This window comes from Drosophila sechellia, chromosome 3R (assembly GCF_004382195.2).
Source record: "Drosophila sechellia strain sech25 chromosome 3R, ASM438219v1, whole genome shotgun sequence".
NCBI lineage: Eukaryota > Metazoa > Arthropoda > Insecta > Diptera > Drosophilidae > Drosophila > Drosophila sechellia.
The window spans coordinates 11,908,834-11,927,456 of record NC_045952.1 but is presented as its reverse complement, the minus strand read 5'-3'; the positions used below and the strand labels follow the sequence as shown (position 1 = coordinate 11,927,456).

Below are 18,623 nucleotides of genomic sequence, written 5' to 3'. Positions count from 1 at the left end.
ATAAATATTATTTTTGAACAACAATTCACAAGTAAATTAACGCGGTACAGGTAAAGTAATACGGTTTTAACCCAAGATTTTAGATTCACTTCGCTTTTTCAGCGGTGTAGCAACAATAACTCAATTTTTTCGGGTCATAAACCATTTCCTTTGTTTGCCAAGTGTCTAGGAATACACATAAAAAGTATTACGCACGTCTTTAGCTGAACGATTTATGTGAGAATCGTATTTCTTGGCTGTTTATTCTCACTTTTTTTGAGTAGTCAACCTGCTACTTTTAAATATAATAAATTAATTTTATTTTCTACACACGCGACGCGGCGGCTAGTTTTTCTTCTTCTTTATCTTTTCCTATGCTTTTGCGCATGTTCCGCAAAATAAAAACGATGGAAATTACTCAGCTGCAATAGTCGCATGTTTTACGAGGGCTGCACAATTTATGGTCATTAAATTGTTAAAGAGAGAGAGATAGAGAGAAAGAGAGAGAGTTTGAAAGAGACTTTCATACAATAAAAATAAACTAAACTTTATTAACCAGCTGGAATTACAACAAAAACACTCATTAAGAGGTAAACAAACAAATACAAATGGGCAACAAATCAATAGAATGAAGAATTAAAAAAAAAAACTCGAGTGCTCATCGATTTATTTATTCGAGAAAACGACTCGAGATGTGAAAAGAGAGCAACTTGAGTTGCCATAAAGCACTCGTACTCACATTCCATCATTATCGGCTAGGTTTTGGAATTCAAATTCGTATATGGGTCATTCCACTGGGAATAGGCTGAGAGGAGAAGGAGTGCCAAGGAGAAAGAGCTAGAGAGAGCGAGCAATAGTCAATTATATAATCGGCAATTGAAATTCAGTTTCTGGCCTGTGTTGTTGTTTAAATTACAGCCGACACCTCATCAAAACGAGTGTTTTTCCACCCACGCGTTGCTGCATGCAATGCATTTTAATTCGAAATCCAGAGGATGTGCCCGCGGAACTCGATTTTTGTAGCCCAGTGTTAAGCCAGCGATCCCGTAAGCTCGTCTTTTGAGCCGAAAGCTTTGCCTTTTGCCCTTTCCAGGTACCCGGGATGGCCGACAGATGGCTCGCCGTTCTTAACCCTCTAAATACCTTTGCACAGGCACTTAGAAAAAAATTGGCAACTTGTCTATACTCAAAAAATATAAGCCATCAAACAGGTATTCTACCACAGCAATAATATAAATGGCTTGCAATTAAAGAACCTAGTTTTTTAATAAATAATGGGTTAATTCGTTCATCGCCTTATCTTCCCAGAAACCCAAAAGTTGTATAAGTGTGTTTGTATGTTTGTAGCGACGGCCAAGCCTTAGAAGCTCATTTTGGTTTTTGGGTTTCCAACACGCACAAGAGTGTCATCATCACCAGTTGGCGGGGCAAGCGGGGCTCAACATGCGTATCACCAAACCAATAAGAAAAAACAGAAATCGCATATATCCGCCGACGCTGGAAGTTTATTTATGAGTTCGCTGAGGTGGAAACACATATAGCATTGGTAATGGGTTATCTTATTGTTTATAAAGATTTAGATTTTAACTGTCACAAATTGCTGACAATTAATAAAAATCCCTAAAGTTGTTAATTTATTTGATATAGTTTTAGGAAAATTACAAAATATTGTGATATGGAGCGGTACATTCATTTATCGCATTAATGTGTTCATTTTATATATTTTTTTGTATAACCTCTTAACGATGGTTTTATGCATCAAATATGTTATAATATGTGGAATTTGAGTTAGAGAACTCGCTGGTTCCTAGTATGATATACTCTTGGTGGGAAATACAAACAAAATAAGCATTGGCCGCACCTCTCTCTTTTGGGTTTCACCTATTTGGCTTCGATTCGAAGTCACCGAAAGGCACAAAAACGTAATGGCAATTATGATTAATAAAATATGGTAGATTATAGACTTGAGACTCTTTGGGAAATGTCAAGAGCCCAAAATGGATGCAGAGAAAAGAAGGTCACCGACTATTAACTCGGTGGTTTTCGCAAGTGTACAAGTTGGTGGGTGCTACCCTGCGAATGTGTGTGTGTGCATTTGAAGGCACAATGATAAATGTGCAAAGCAAAAGGCAAAGAAAAAATAGAAATTGGGTGAATAAATAGCACAGATTCCGTTGAGCAAGCAGAAAAAAAGGAACTCAAGGAGAAAGCCGGCGCAAGGCAAGTGGAAACAAACAAAAATTTCGCCGTCGGCGAATGCGAAAAGGACAAATGGCCAAAAGCGCGAGAGCAGAGCATAGAAGGCCCAGAAACCAGAACCCGGAGAGCAATAAAACCAACAAGCTCCGAGTAGAAAGCCATTTATCAACTGCAAAAGGAATTCGGTGCGGAAGGCCAAAAACCCAGTTTTTGTCCTGGGAAAAGCTGGGGAAATGGAAATGCGAGCAAACACACGGTCAAGATGCGAGTGAAATTAAATGGACTTTTTAGATCAAGGCTTTTAATACATCGAGCTATAATGTCACTGCTCAACAACTAAATGTGTTTTTCATTAAAAAATAATGATTTGTATATCAAGTTCTAGGAAAATTCCTAAACTCCATTGCAAATATTCGACATTCCTATACAGTCGCACGAATTCGACGCAAAGGTTGACCGAATTTGAAACCACCCTAGTCGCACGCAATGGAAATAAAAAAATATCTGGCTAAGGCCAGCGACATAAATAAATAATATTTCTTATTTTTTGCCTGTTTCTGTCGCGTTGTGTATCCTAATGTGTTTGGGTGGCGGGCGGCGAAACAAGGATAACATGACTGATTATGTAAGCGAAAGGAAACGCAGTGAGCCCAAACAAAAGCGTACAGGCAAGCACATTTGGGTCCTGTATCTTTTGGCATTTTCCGGGCTTTTTTTTGGTTGTTTGCCACAGCAGGTTGAACGCCAGTGGCAAATACGCACACACCCACTTATTGTGCTGTGCGTGTTTTTGAGAAAGTGGCACAATTTTTACTTTACGAACGCCTAATGTAATAAAGCCCACCCTCCCAAAAGCTCGATCCCTGGATTCCCACAAATGGATGGCCTGCGTTTAGCATTCGCAGCGATAAAACCGAAGGAGCAGCATCAGAAGCCATAGAAAATCTGAGGTTGGCTGTCGGATGTTAGCCATGTGTGCGACTAAAGGTGGCCCAAAGCAGGGTCAATGGCCATAAATCAAACCGAAAATTATACGCATTCATCTGCTGAGCTGGCAAAAGAACGAGAAAAATATCTGCCACATTGCCTGCGGCGAGGGTGGAGCTGAAAATGCTCGCATTTCCCATTTTTGGGGGAGTTTTCCGAATGGCGGAAAATATGGGTAACTGTGCGAAAGCTAATGGCCACCAAAAATCGATAAAAGGAGAACAGCCACTTGGTTTTATTTCTGTTCACCTGACGAACGAGTGTTTTAATTGCGAGTTGAAAACGAACGGCATTCAAATATTAATTCCGTTGTTAATTGTAAACATTTTTATTCAAATTCGGCGGCCATTTATCATTCATCTAAGGAGATTAAGAGAGAGCGATTAAATTAGCATTTGCAGGCGGGCTTTATTAGCCAACAACAAAGTGCGAATGCGCTATTATAGAGTTAGATGCTTTCATATTTTAATTTTAATGCTTACAAACAAATAATAAACATTGATATTTTATTGGGTATTATTTTGTATTGGCTCTAACCCTGAAATCTTGTTTTTTTTTTTCTTGTTTATTTTGAAATGTCATTCTAAAGTATCTGAAACCTTTCATATAAGAATATAATTTGACTATAACCAGTAATTACTGTCGAAAAATACACTACTTTAAAGTCAAGAAGAGAAAAAGGTAAAAAAAAGTTCAAATAACCGGTAACAGAAAATATATACATGTAGGTATACAAAGATATATACACAAGTATAATAAGTGTTAATAATAATACGTTGAGAATGCGGCATTATCAAAGGACGTTTGAAGAGAGAGAACAGGAAAGCTGATTATTTATTTGTGTTTTCATGTCGAATTTTGGTATTTGACCCTATGAAAATGGATCTTGTTCAGAGAGATGTGTTGTACATGTGTTTAAGCTAATTTCATTAAAAAATGTTTCAAATTCAGTGTAATAGGAACTCGTGTATTTTTTCTATGTATGGGTACTACTTGGCAAATTAATTAAAATGATTTAACGACACAGGTTTATCCCTATAGAAGTAAGAAGTAGAATATATCTGGGGACTTCCACAGTATCTGCATCTCCGAGATACGTTGTTGGCCAGTGGCCGTGGAGCAGTTCAAAGTGAGCTGTCCGCCAATTAACTAATTTGCCAAGTCTCTCTCTGAGGGTCAATTAAGAGGACACGACCAACGACCAGATAGGGAAGTGCACTCATACTGGCCCACCAAACATGTACATATATATATATATATACCCACGTGAGGCACTTGCAGATAATTCAACTTGTTGCAGTTGGAATTTGTCCCCATCTCAGAGTTTACCTGCCCCGCTCACCTGGCCGTGTCAGAAGTCAAGCGAACTGATAATTGCAATAGAACAAAGTGGATCGAAATACCGGAAATGACAAAGGGAGAACTTTCTGTTTGTCATGAGGCAAGTAATTGGTGTGGGATAAGCAAACCCAAAGTAAAAGTATTTCCAACCTGCCGAATTACGTTCACCAAATGGAACAGTTCATAGGCGGATTGGGGGCCAGAATTTTCCAATTGCTTCGTTTCATGTTTATCCGCGAAGTGGCGCCAAAGTTTATCAACAATTCAACAAATTAAGATACTTTATTGCACATTATTATGTTATTATTGTGAATTGCGTGCCATTTGCTTTCGTTTCGGGAGGGGAAGGGAGAAGAGGGCGCCGACGCGTCGATCTTGTCGAGACATTAAGACATTTGCTCCATTCATGTTCCCCCCGGTTATAAATAGACCCCGCCCGAATGATAATGAAGCCTACTCCAAAGTGTGTGCAAACATCTGGCCAACAAAACGATCAAAGCCGCACACATCGGGGAATTTACATATCTCGTGTACAAATCTTGTATATTTGCTTAGTTACTGGGAATAAAAATGTATCTTTAATAACATCTTTAATATCAATAACAATATAATTGATCTAATATAGGAATTTGTATGGCTATCTTAATCAAAGCAATTGAGGATCTACAAAGGTGGCTATTATTATATTAGGAAAAATGATTTTAAATTGTAATTGATTATAAAATAAAAACGGATGACAAAAAATCTATCTAAGGAAAATGTATCTTGTATTAGTATATATTAATGTATCTTCTATAACAAGTGTCCTAATTTAATGCAGCTGACTTGTAAAATTAGTAATTTATCATGTGTAATAAATCACTAAAATATTTCCAACAACTATTACCTCTCATTTATAAACGTAAACATCCTTGCCGCCCATCCCCTGCAACATCTGCCTTGAACTGGTCTAATGGATTATATCCTTAAATGGCTGACAACAACCGCTCCAGAAACTCCTCCCTCCGAAACTCAGACGGAAACATTATCCAGACAAAGAAGCATTATTGTAATCGATTGGACTTTATTCTATTAGCGTCGGCATAATATACATTTGGCCCCTCAAAAAACAGCCACAAATTTTCCCTATATGACAAAAAATAAGTCAGGAAAATGCGGAGTGGGACAAAGAGAGAGTGGAAAACCGCATTCGTAGGAATACATTTCCCGCCATAGACTTTATTAATTTTCTAATGGATTTTACGTTTTCTGCAGTTGAAGATTTCAACATTTCAGATAAATATTTATGCGTGGGGTTGGGTTGGCTGGTAGGTTGGTAGGTTGAGTAGCTATGAGGATATAGATACGAACTTGGAAACGTACTTGTTGTTGCCACTGTCGGCGACAGGACTCTCCGGGCTGTGTCTCTGTTTTTTTATGGACAGGAATTGATTACGATTGGCAAATGGCACTCGGTGGAAGGATGTTTTGTTTATGTTTGTGCTGGTAATTTATGCTATTGTATAAATTGCCCATAAACATATAGGAAACTGCAGAGGTTGCTGGTTGGCCGTCTGTCGAGTGTTTGGTTAACATAACTAAAAACAGGAATTAACAGCCTTTCGAGTGCCTAAACGGGCAAAGTAAATTAAATGTGTGTTTAATTGGCTGTGCGGGGGAGGTGCCACTGTACTACACTGTGTGACTGCTGCACTACAGTGCCACTTGGTATTTCGTGCCCCGGGGCGATTCTTGTCAAGTGCAGCCTGCTGAAAAACTGCTAACAAAATGATACGCTTGTAAAATTCGCAGTCAGCCATCACCATTTTTCTCGCTGATTTTCTTTGCGTGCCAAGTGATACTTTTACCCGATTTTCCTCATTGGGCGGTGGGTGGCTTTAATTGCACACCAAGAGCAAGGAAAATGTGTCTCTGTGTGTGCAGTGTTTTTGGTAGTTACACTGGTATGTATTGTACATATGTGTGTGTGCTTTGGCCCGAGTTGACAAACTGAATAATTGGCAATTATTTTGGGCAAATTTTACGAGCTGATAATTTCACATATTATACGTACAGAGTTGCATAATTTATTGGGCCAACACCTATTTTTGGAGGCATGCACATGCTGAACTATGACAGACACTGAGATACAGATAGGTATGTATGTACATTGGGAATCTAGGGGTATAGTGGATATGGATATTAGAGGATATGCACACAACACAGAACTTACTAGATTTATTGGAATTTGAAAGTATCGCTTTACCTCTCGAACTCTGGCAGGAGACGCTTCCTTTTGACTGACACGAAATGAAGACAAACGGGATGATCTGGATGATGGTGATGTGATGATGTTGCAACACCAACAACAGCAACAACAACCAAACTCAAAAAATCAACGCAAAATTCAAAGAAGCTCGGTTCAATGGATCCGGAGTTTATGGAGAATTTCGGAAAAATGCTGGACATTATGGAGTGGACGGGTTTCGGTTTGGTTTGTTTTGTATGTTTTGTGTATATGTTGCTTTCGAAATGCATGTTTTTGTCTTGGATTTCGGGAATTGGCAATCTCAAAATCAAAAGAGAGATGTTCCACAAAAAAGAAAAATGGCTTTGCAACGCATATCGAATAAGTGAAAAAAAATATATGTGAAAATTCAAAATGGGATTTCTCACAAAAAATTCTAATTAAATCATAGGCAAAACTATAGGCTAAGGGGTTACAAAAAATATAACAAAACTTCGACTTACCTAGCCAGTCTGGTAGAAGTGAGCCCGCAAGAGATTCTGAGTATCTCTTACCTGGAAAAAATAGAGAGAAAAAGTTTATAAAGGTCCAGGAACGCAATATTGCCTCACATGTTAGTAAATTAATTGAAGCAGAGTTAATATAAAAAAACGTAATAAATATAAATACAAAAGATAAAAAATCAAAAAATAGCAATATTAATACATAAATTAATATAATTATACACTTAACAAATTTAATCTTAAAGTAAGTTCAATTTTTAAATTAAGGTATATTAGAATTGTTTATATTAGTAGGAAACTTAAAAGACATTTAAAAATATTGGGTTTAAAAGATATAAATAAATATAATATTATAAGGAACACTTTATTTTATTAAGACAGAAAGCAAATATAAAAATATTAGCGCACATATATAAGAATTGGAATACAACGATATGGCAAACAGATAATTTTGCATATTAAGGTTGAAAACTTCCACTTTGGTTGTAAAATGTAAAAAAATAATAATGTTTAAATTGCCGCGCCGTTTGAGAAACTATAAAAGCCACATGACTCGCTAAACAGAGAGTTTTTCATAAATTTGAGGATGCCGTAGGAATTTCGTTTATGCGCATGTAAATAACCCCAGGTAAATCATAATTCTAAGCTCAGCCCGGGGACTGTTGTCCCATCTCGCAGCGCTCTCTAATGCTAATCTAATAACTTTAGCCGTCTCAAGAATTTATTTGCCTCAACAGCAGCGCACAAAATTATGCACGGAGGGCAGACCCTAATCCTCCGCCCGGAGGTAACCGTGTTCCCGGCGGAAGACGTTGGAGCGCGTCAGGTGTGCGCATTAAAAAGGAGACCTCCTCCATCCCTAGCAACCTAGTAAATTCCGTACAAAGTTTTAAATAATCGAAAACGACAAGACGCACTTGGCGAAAAGTTGAAGCATGTAAAATTTGCATAAATAACAACTAAATGCAACTTGGCGCTGGGCAAAATGTTGCCAAATGATGAATTGAGCAGTAGACAGGGAAGGCAAACACACAGGGTAATTTTAAGCCAGATAAAGATACAGGAAAAGCTGAAATCTCTTAATAACCAGGTTGTACTTCAACTTTTTACGATGAGTCATAAAACGAAGGAATAAAATGAAAAGATGCTGATGCCAGCTTGGTTTAAAATATTTAGTAACATTATTTATATGCTTGAAACCAATTATAAAGCAGTTTAAATATATTTAAATAGAGAACTTTTTATGATATGATCTGATAAGATATCATATTTCTTTATTTTTTTGGTTATGTTAACAATGATTAGCTGAATAAGCAATGTGACACATTTACTGGAGCTCAACAACGAATCATTTTGGGTGCAATGAAACCCATTTGATAATATGTTCTCTGCCATGGTGACAATCCACCTTCATTGTAGCTTGCTGGTATTTTGGTTTTTGACTTTGAATGGTTTTTTCATGAACTCCGTCGGTATCCCAACATCCCCCCAACAGCCCCCTTTTTGCACCCCCCTCGAAAGTTGGCAACTGCAGCCAACTCAATTGGCGCGTCTCTGTTGGCGTCAAAAATGGGCGTAGCTCAGAAAAAATGAGAAATAAAATCAGCCACGGGAGGAATCAGGCCGAGGAATTTTGTATTTTCGCTCTGTCTGCCGCGCTGTTGTATGCAAATAAATCAGCGGCGCCCCATCATATGTCTCCGGATCGGGGGGGTTGGACGAGGGTTTCGGCCTGCTGCAGTGCGCAAAAACATATCTCACACTATTTGTCATGCTTTTAGATACTTTTATTTTAAAATAAATTGCAAACTCTTTTGCGACAGTCGCCTGTGCCCGTTGCCCGCTGCCCTCCGCAATATTTTATAATGAAAATCCGCGACATGTGCATGGTGAATGCAGTGGAAATGCAGCAGCACCATTTTCACATTCGACTAAATTTATCGCGCCAGCAGTTCAGGATTTTCCGAATTGGAATAAATGCGCAGCAGCCAATAAATAAGTTAAATTAATGGCCGAGTGTTGACTAATTTTTTGTCGCCACTTCCCCGTTGTTATGTCCTTTGTCGTTGCCTCTGCTCTATTGACGGTTAATAAAATTAGCCAAATTTACGTCTCTTTACCCATTCGGCCATTAACAATGACCATCCCCAAAACCGAAAGCCCAGATCCCGCAGCCCGCAATCCAATCTCATACCATCTCGAACCCTTCCGATTGCATCCCTCAGATGGGCGGCGCAATCTGTTACTGGATGTGCCGCCAAGCGTGAGAGAGTAAAGTCCCTTTGCCCGGATTTATTATTTTTACAAGATAAATGCAACATTTTACATTGGAATTTACGGGCGTGCGCCGAAAAAAGCCCCAACAAAAACAATGCCAAAGGCAAAAACAAACAGTGACAAAGTCAAAAGTTGCGGAACAGTGGTACATATTAGTGGGATTATTGATTGAAATTTATATAACAAAATATATTGAAACTGTATTAGTTTCAAATAACAATTCCAAAGCATTTTAAATAGAACAAAAAAAATTTAAAGAAATTAGTTAGAATTTGACAATTTATGGCAGTATTTTTATTATCACAAGTAATTTGTTAACAAAATTATTTAATGTTTTGATTTCGTTCATAAGATTCTAAAATGACCCAGTAGTTTTGTAACCACTGTCCGCTGAGAATAAATTTCACGTGCCAACAAGGGACAGGGGGTTGAGGCAACAACAACAGTAGCAACCGCCAGCGGCCTTTTGGCCATTTTCGATAAAGCACATTTAAACAAATGAAAATCCTTTAAACGAGGATAACACAGAGAGAGCACGTCCATGCTCGGGTTAACCCCATGACTCCAGGAACCCCTGGCAACACCGGAACCCCCTGGCCCCCCGCTCGAAAACATCCCATTCACGCAACGGATTCACTTGAGTGTGTAATTGTGTATTTATTTGCGTTATTTGACAAAATATCAACAAGCACAATCAATCCTCAGCAGTCAGTGGAGTCGGCCATCCAGGGAGTGCGACCTCCCATCCATTTGGACCCCCGTTTAGCCCCTTTTAACCCCCTTTCTGCTGCAAATTGCAAATGCTGCCATATGTCTGCCAGGGTTGCCAGCCAGAGAAATCCATTTAAATTAAAGCTGAGTTGAGCTGCATTCGAAAACGCATAAATATCGGTGTGTCTCCCCGAGTGTATGTATGTACATACATATGAATGTATGTATGCACGTTTGTATGTTTGAATCCCCGCCAGATCTGGCTACAAGTGTATATGTGCGTTGTGAACTTTCAATTTGAGCTGAATTCAAATTTAGACCAGGCCGGGGCAATAAAATGTGCAAAAAAAAGAGAAATTGAAAGAATCGATTGTTGCTCCTCTTTCAGAGCCAAACTGAACTTTGGCTCAATTTTCGCACAAATTTAGAGACTGCAAAAGGCAAACAGGACTCTGCATATCCTATGGGGTGTGCACAATTGTATCTTATGCAAATTTACCTAAATTAAACAAAATCTTTGAAGACAGAAAAATAAGTTTCGAATTTATAGGCGAAACTTGTGTATCGAACCTAAGTAATGGACGCAACTTCAGGCCTAGACCTCGCAGGACCTCCTGAAATGCCAGGACCACCCATACAAATACAACCCCCCATCCCTTTCCCCATTGCGAGTGTATTTGCGAGTGGGTATCTGAGTGTGTGTGTGTGTACAATGCGACAAAGACTTATGGTTTCAGTGCCGGAATTAGAAGCTTTCTCTGCCTGCATTTCCACTGAACACCGAACACACTGCACTTGTTGTTGCCGCCGCCGTCGGTGGAACATTTGTCGTCCTTGTTGCTGCTGCTGTTGCCCGTTGCAAAATATATTGCAAATAACTCTCAATATATCGTAAAATGTCTGCTGCTAGTACAGTAAATATGCAAAGCTCGTTTAGCGCAAACAGTTGGGGGTTTATTCGGGGAGGTGTGGAGGGAGGTTCTAAGGGGGTTCTTGGGCGAGTTTTAGCCACTGATTTAGAGTACTGGCAACTTTTGGTGCTGGCCAAAGAAATGGATTCAAAATAAAGCCCCTACGAGTGCATAAGCGTGTCTTTAATCATGACCATGACAAAAGTACACTGAGCGTTAGAGATCATTAAAACTTAATTTTGAAACTGCCATGAAATGGTAATAAAAATATGTATTTTGACGACCGCTTACGAAATGATTAAATTTTAAATGTATATTCAAATCTGAATTGATATCTTATAGATTTATCATATTTTTTGTAGCTATTTTTCCCATTTTTAATTTGAATTAATGTGGTTATACCAGTTTTTTATCCCGAAAGCTGGCTGAATAAATGGGTGGTACTTGCCCCACACAAACTGAATAGGAAAACATATGGCATTTTGCGAGTACATTGACGATGGGTCGCACACTTTGACAGTTAATTTTGCAATTGTATTTCAATAACAATAAATCTGCCCGTACCACATAAAGTGCGCTGGTGTGTGTGAGTTTGGGTTCCATGCAATTGTGTGCAGCTGATAAAGCCTGTAGGACCAGAACATTTGGCGCAGCAGCTAATACGGAATCTAATTAAATTTTAGCTGCACTACGCACGCCCCAAACATCTGAGTACATGCCAAATGGCACAACTGCACTCCCGTTGCATACACATTGATCAATTAACAGACAATATTTTCATTTCGCCAATGGGTTAATTTATAAGCAACTGCACGGCGTTTCCCCATTTCACCAGTTTTCCAAGGGACTGGCTGAGGTGCGAAGCTGGTGGTTTTGTAACTAGATAGATTATCTATAAGTGAGTACCAAAACTTTATCACTTGTAATACTTTTAACATTTAAATAAAAAAAAAACACCAATACTATTACTTATTAAAAAAACATGAAGAGGAAAACACCACTTTTGATTTTAAGTTTTTCTTGATTGCGTTCAATGCAATCTATATGTTAAGTAAAGAGGTGACCAATAAGGGGAAGGTTCTAACCATATTTTTAATGGCGCAAAATCCGGGAAGCAAATAAAGAGACGAGCACGCGACTCAGCCGCATGGCCGACAGGTGCTGCAATGGCCGCCCGTCTGATGCGGACTCGCCCCTCCCTGTCACCATCTACCCCTCTCTTTCTGTCGGCAGGGGGTGGCTTGGCCCATCCCTTCGCACCCTTGCAACTGTTTCCTTTCGTCCTGACAGCCTGCACATGTGTGTGTGTGTGAGTGGGTTCGTGTGCTTGTGTGATGGCATTCCCTGGCAGTCGAGGAATGCCAAAAGTGCACTTCCCTTCTCTTTCTCGCCGCAACCACCTCTCACGCTCTCGCTCTCTCTCTCCCTCTCTTTCTCCGTTGGCCTGCAATTGTTTTGCAAAGAAGTCCCCTCGAACCGTGTGCTAAATGTCAAGTTCAAATGGCAAAGTTCTTCAAATGAAATGATGCTGGGTGCCGGGAACTGGAAACCGGAGTTTGCAGACGGAAGTGCAACTGGAATTGTTGTCCCACCTCGGCTGCACTTTATGATCTGTGAATTTGTTGCCAATTTGCAATTGTTGCTTTAACCGTTTAGTTAATTTGGCTTGAAAGTTTTGCCATCCTGGGGGTAATTTCGGATATGTAGCCTAATGGAGAGTTGGCCACAACAATATGTTTGGAATTTGGCATTTTACTCTAGATAGTAGGGGTTTTAGTGTTTCAAAAGACGGCTTTTTTACTTGTTAAGCCGTTTTTGTTTTTATTATTATTTCAACACAAGCACAAAGCATTTTAATTTAGTTTGCTTAATACTTTCGTTTATGTGTCTACCATTTGATACATCTTAATTTATCTGAGCTAATAAATTTCAAGGTAAGATAAGCTACACACCTTTTAGAATGTGCATTCGCGTTGACCTTTGTTGACCCTTGGGGACACTTTGCACCCTGCGAGTTCCCATTACAACGGTTTTTCTTCTACCAGAACTGGAAAAAGTGTTTTTCTGCACACCAAGGCAGGGACTTGCAAGAACGAGTTAGTGTGTGTGTCGTCTACTTGGGCGCGTGTGTTAAGCTTCACTTGAATGTGATTTATGTGATCCGCTACAAATTTATGGCCCCAAGTTTTGTTGGCTCACACACACCAGCACACTAGACCATGAGCAAAACTCTTTCTGGGCAGAATTGCCGCGTGGTGCGCCTTTTGTCCCCCTTTTACTGTTGTGGCTGCAATTGTTGCCGTTGTCAACGTGCCCCCTTTTTCCCGTCCCCATTCCTATTTTCCTTTCATTTCCCCAACACCGAAGCTGCCAAGTGACACAAACATACAACTAACTATTTTCTATATATTAAGCGCCCGGCAATTCCAGCTGCAATGGCGCCTCCGGTCGGCCAAGAACCCACAATGATTAAATTGTCAACTTTGCTTCCTTTTGGGAATAAGCGGGTGCCAAAGGGGCTTACATTGCACAAAAAACATTTCTTTTACCAAAAACAAACTATTTCTTGTTGAAAATCTTTTGGAAACGATGACCTAAAGTTTGAATATAATCAAAAATAATTATTGAATCCTAAAGTTGCTCAAAAAAATATGAAATTTCTATGTCATTTAATAATAATAGATACTTTTATATTCCCAATTATATAAACATTTTTTCGTGCAGAAATCTTTGCTTCTTGTTGGTCACTTGGCTGCTCAAATGCGCGGTGAATACTAAATATCCGGACTCGCTTTTCGCATTCCCGATTCTCCTCGGCCAATGTCATCTGTTCCAGAAAGCCCCCTCGTTTCTCCACCCAATTATGAAATTGTTAAGCGTCCGCGGCGTTTGCAACTCTAAGTGACATTTGTGTGACAGACATGTGCGCGGCGTGCATCCGTGAGTTTGCTGCTTGACACACGTGCTCTAAGCCGCCGGTTTACCTGCTCCACATCCACGGTAATCCTATATATTAACCAGATCTGGATTCATCATAATGTAAAAAAAAGCCTGGCGAAATTTCGCCTCACAGGTCAAGTGATTTGTTTATGGGCAAGCCGAACCTCAACGGCTGGCAATTTGTTGTGACATGTGTAAGCGGCACGCCGGCAACGACCAACAACAACTCATTAACCCATGCTGAACTCTGCAGCCCCCTTGGCCAACTGACAGCTACAAAATTGAGTTAGTTAACAGTTTTATACGCCGAGGCGCGCATTTCGCGTGTTTCCGCAGGAATTCAGATACAGATACAGATTCGAAGACGGTCACCGGACGCTCGCCGGTCGTCGAGATGCAACCGCAGCGAAACTGAAGACGGTCGACGGGACAGATAACACCCAAGAGTCTGGCTCGGGATCCGAGCAAAACCCGGGTCCCAGCAACAAAGCAGCCCAAGTGACACTCACAAAATCTGACAGAGGCAGCGGCTTTACCGAGTTGTTTTGTTGTTGCACTTAGAAAAATGGTTTAAAATGGGTTTTCCAATATTTCATCTTCATTTTAAAAGCGAAATAAGCACGTGTGATGAAGCTTGGAATAATTTATACCGAATTATTCAAATCAATTTTTTTAAGGATTTTATAGTTAAATGGTCACTAAACCATTTTCCCGCAGTGCATCGTTGCTGAGTGACTTGCGCGCATGCGCAGCCGTTTTGCTTTATTACAAGGACAAGGACTGGGCCCAAAAGGGGTAAAAGGAGTAAAGAGGGGCTCGGAGCGAAGGCCTGCCAAGTGACACATGAAAACGAAACGAAAATGACAGCGGCAAGTGACACTTGGCCGGCAGCAGTAACAGCAGCTCAGAGGATCGCCATGGCGGTGGGCGGGGGCTCAATCTGACCATTGTAATTTCATTTGTAATTAGCTGAATGCTGAGTGTCGCATGGCACAGTGGGCCAAAAATGTCGGGGGCAATGCCAAAAATATAAAAGGAACAGAACAAAAATCGAGGGAGCCTGGTGCGACATTTTGGTGCGCCGAATCCCATATTTTATTTCCATTGCCAAAAGTGTCATGTTACAAAGATTTATGGGCGCTGTCAGTATGCCCTCTCTCTCTCTGCTGCTCTCTATCTATCCCTCTCTCTCTCTCGCTCTTCAATCCAGCTCACGCCCAAAAATTTTGTCATGTTTTGTGTTTGTGTCACAGACACAACACAACAAACTTGCGCATAAATACGTAAAAATACTCTGACCAATTCCAAATGCATCGAGTGCGATAAACAGGGCCCAAAATACTTGGCATACGACTTTTGGCCAGTTATCAGTTTCAGTTTGGCTCGGTGATTTACTGCCGAAAGTATTCCCAAAACAGAAAACTACCTGTTCTATTGATCTGAGGCCCTAACAGTCCCTAACTTTCTCTTCCATCCTCTAGTTCGAATGTTTGGGCTGCTCAGGTGTCAATACACTCGCCTCCGGCAGCCGCAGAGGCGTCTTGGCCTCCTACTCCAATCCAATCCCAATCTATCCGATACCATCCCATCCAATCCAATCCGTTCCAATCCCCCTTCTTCCTGACCAAAACCCAACTGACAATGACATATTTGGCTGGCACTTTCATCGCACGTCCATGTTAATATGCTCAAGATTTATGGCCCCAGCTGACAAAGGAAATGGCATTCTGGCTCAATTGTCGTTGCTGTTGTTGTGCACATCCATTTTGTTGCTGCAGCGGAAAGTTGCATAATTTTTATGGACACTCGTTAATAGATCATCGATTGAGATTACAGGGAAACGCTCGATTCTGGGTCGGTCCTACTGCGGTGGGTCTGTCTCCCTACAAAATTCTCATGAAATCGGGGGAACGTGATTTTGTTGTCAGTTCGGTGGGGGTTGGTAAAAGGGCGGGGCGTGATTGGTATATTTCCACTAAAACAAGACCGCAGTAAAACCAACTACGTTTTGAAAATAATTAAAACTTTTCATGTTGATTTCAAAATATATTTAGCATTTTAATCAATTTTCCGAACCAAAGTTTAAAAATAAAATCTTTTAATATGAAAGCGGCATCATTATAATTGTTCATAACTTCTAATGTCTTTCAAAAGCTAACATCTATAAGATACAGGTAAATCCAACCAAGATCCCCTAACATCTCCAGGTAATCTTAACTGGTATAACAATCTTCTTTGCAGCTCTAACCTTGGTCTAATCAGAAGAATTATCTCACCTCTGCGGACTCCCATTGACAGCTGCGAATATCGTAAACGGTCTACGGTCACCTGTATTGTTCCAATTCGAATAAAGGTGAGATTGAGATTCATTCCGCCGAGAGCAGATAAATTTATTCCCAAAGCAACCACTAAACCGGCTGAGCGAAATGATGATCGATCACCAGGTGAGCGAAAGAGAGGAGCCAGATAAATAGAGAGAACGCGCAAAGAGAGCAGATGAATAAGAAGCCGAGGGAGAAAGAACGAGCGCATACCTGTGCGGTGAGCAAGCAACTTATGCTGTGCATCAGGTGAAGATCACTGAAGATTTCCAGCCATCTGACATTTCCAAAATGGGTTCATGCACGCACACCAGCACACTTGTCCCTATGGGCGATCAGTCACTTGTTTCTATGAGCGATCACCACCAGGTTCATTTCATTTGCCCAACGGACGCGGACATTGTCAAGACGTTTGCTCTTTTTTCGGGTCTGCGCGATCAGCTGATCATGATGGCCGCCAAAAGCAGGTTTTCAGCTCAACCGAGCATTATTAATCATAAGCCGAAAGAGGAAAGAGAGCGCACCTCCAACAGAGTGAGTGGGAAAGACAACAAACGCTTTTCAAATACCACAAAATTTATGGCTTGAAGCCAAGCCGACGGCAAGCAGTCCGCGACATGCACAAAAGTCATTTATTTCGCGGACTCTGCTTTTTGACCTAGAAAATCATCGGTAGCCGCTGCGATTTCGATTCGTATCTCCCAGATACACACGCACTTCCGCTGCCGCCGAACCCATAAATTATATGCACTACATTTCTACAAATTTGAAACTTGAACAGGGGGGACCAAACTCCTTTAGGGGCTCCGATTTCAAATCCCTAACTCGCTGAAAGTCCTGCAAACTAAAGACCCTTCATTTGTACGCTGACCAACGCCTTGAACGGATCTTACAGCTTTCGCAGCCGTGATCTTGACCAAGATCGAGGCCAGTTTACCGCCGGCATTTCGCGATCTTCGCAGCGCGTTCTTTTGTTTTCGTTCTCCCCCCGTTCGTTTCGTTTCTCGTGTGTTTTTGCTGATCTGGGGCAAATTGGTTTTTGGCGGTTAATAAATTTTCAAATTAATTGACTAATTGCATACCCACAGCGAAGCAAACAGAATGGCAATAAAAGTGAATCGAAAGAGAGCAGCCGAAAAGATACGGATGTAAATTCCGCGATAAGACGGATTCCCGGACATTTGAAGCTAGTGGCTCATCGCGAGCAAATATGGTCACTACTCCCCAAAGAGGTGGTTCCATCTACGATGTATCTGTTTTTCGAGTTCCAACCGTTCATTAAGTGTGGCTTAGAAAAACAAACTGCAATTCCAACGTGTGTTCACTTTGGATCAAAGATTCAAATGCACGTTTTAATGACACAATGATATGGTAAATTACGCCAGTGTAAATGCTATTAGCTGTGGCCTGTAATCACGGCTCCTAAAAGGAGCTTAAAGTGTTTTGCGCTGTTTGAGGAGTGCTTATTGACTTAATATTAAATACACGTGTGTTTTGGGAGATTTTGAAGCAAACAAAGTTGCTCTGGGGAAAAAGAAGATATTTAAACGGGAAATTTTTATAAAACAAGCTATTTATAATATTTCAATGTATTATTTAGGCCTGTTTTATACGAATTTTATCATTGTGATAAACAACATTCTATGTTTCTAATAATTTAAAATTATTATTATTATTTTCTGAACTTCCGTACCAATATTTAGCACATACTTTGCCAGTTCATTTAAATCTCCCCAAAGTGTTTATTACGGCAATGAGGCCAAAATTACTAATTCATTAATTGAAACCTGCCTCAGTCCGGTGTTGACCAGGCCAGGCCAGATGTCCATTGGCTCTTTGCTCGTTGGCGACACACGCCACGATGTCCTTGCCAGGGCCACCCCCTTTTCGTCCTGCCCGTCCTGCAGATGCTGCAAATGCCAACGGTAAAAACGAAAGTGCCCTGTTGCCATTTTATGAACTGTTTCTGCTCCGTTGGAAAGAGTACAACACTTACACTTGCCACACACAAAGTGCTCCCCAGTTAATAATTTCGAAGTGTGTAAAATCAAATTGCCAGCACGTTGCGAATGCGGATGTGTGAGCGGAGTATCTGTCGGATAACATGGGTGCTGTGTGTTGGGCTAATTTGCCAGTGATTTGAAGCCCATCAAATTAGTGGCAGAATTCTTCTTTGAGCTTTGCTGCTTGAATAATTTATGCATGAGCGTGGTGCGACAGTTTTTGG

General features: G+C 40.5%; 1 protein-coding gene across 4 annotated transcripts in view; it reads right to left on the bottom strand.

The window, feature by feature from the left end:
- Window positions 1-18,623, bottom strand: part of LOC6616838 (homeotic protein ultrabithorax) — a 76,062-nt gene that overhangs the window by 45,125 nt on the left and 12,314 nt on the right. For 3 of the 4 annotated variants that reach the window (XM_032721554.1, XM_032721555.1, XM_032721556.1), the window contains one exon: window positions 7,237-7,287. The exons of the other annotated variant lie outside the window; for it this stretch is intronic. In XM_032721554.1, the coding sequence (XP_032577445.1) occupies window positions 7,237-7,287 (51 nt within the window). The remainder of the gene's footprint in view (window positions 1-7,236; window positions 7,288-18,623) is intronic. 4 annotated transcript variants of the gene reach the window in all.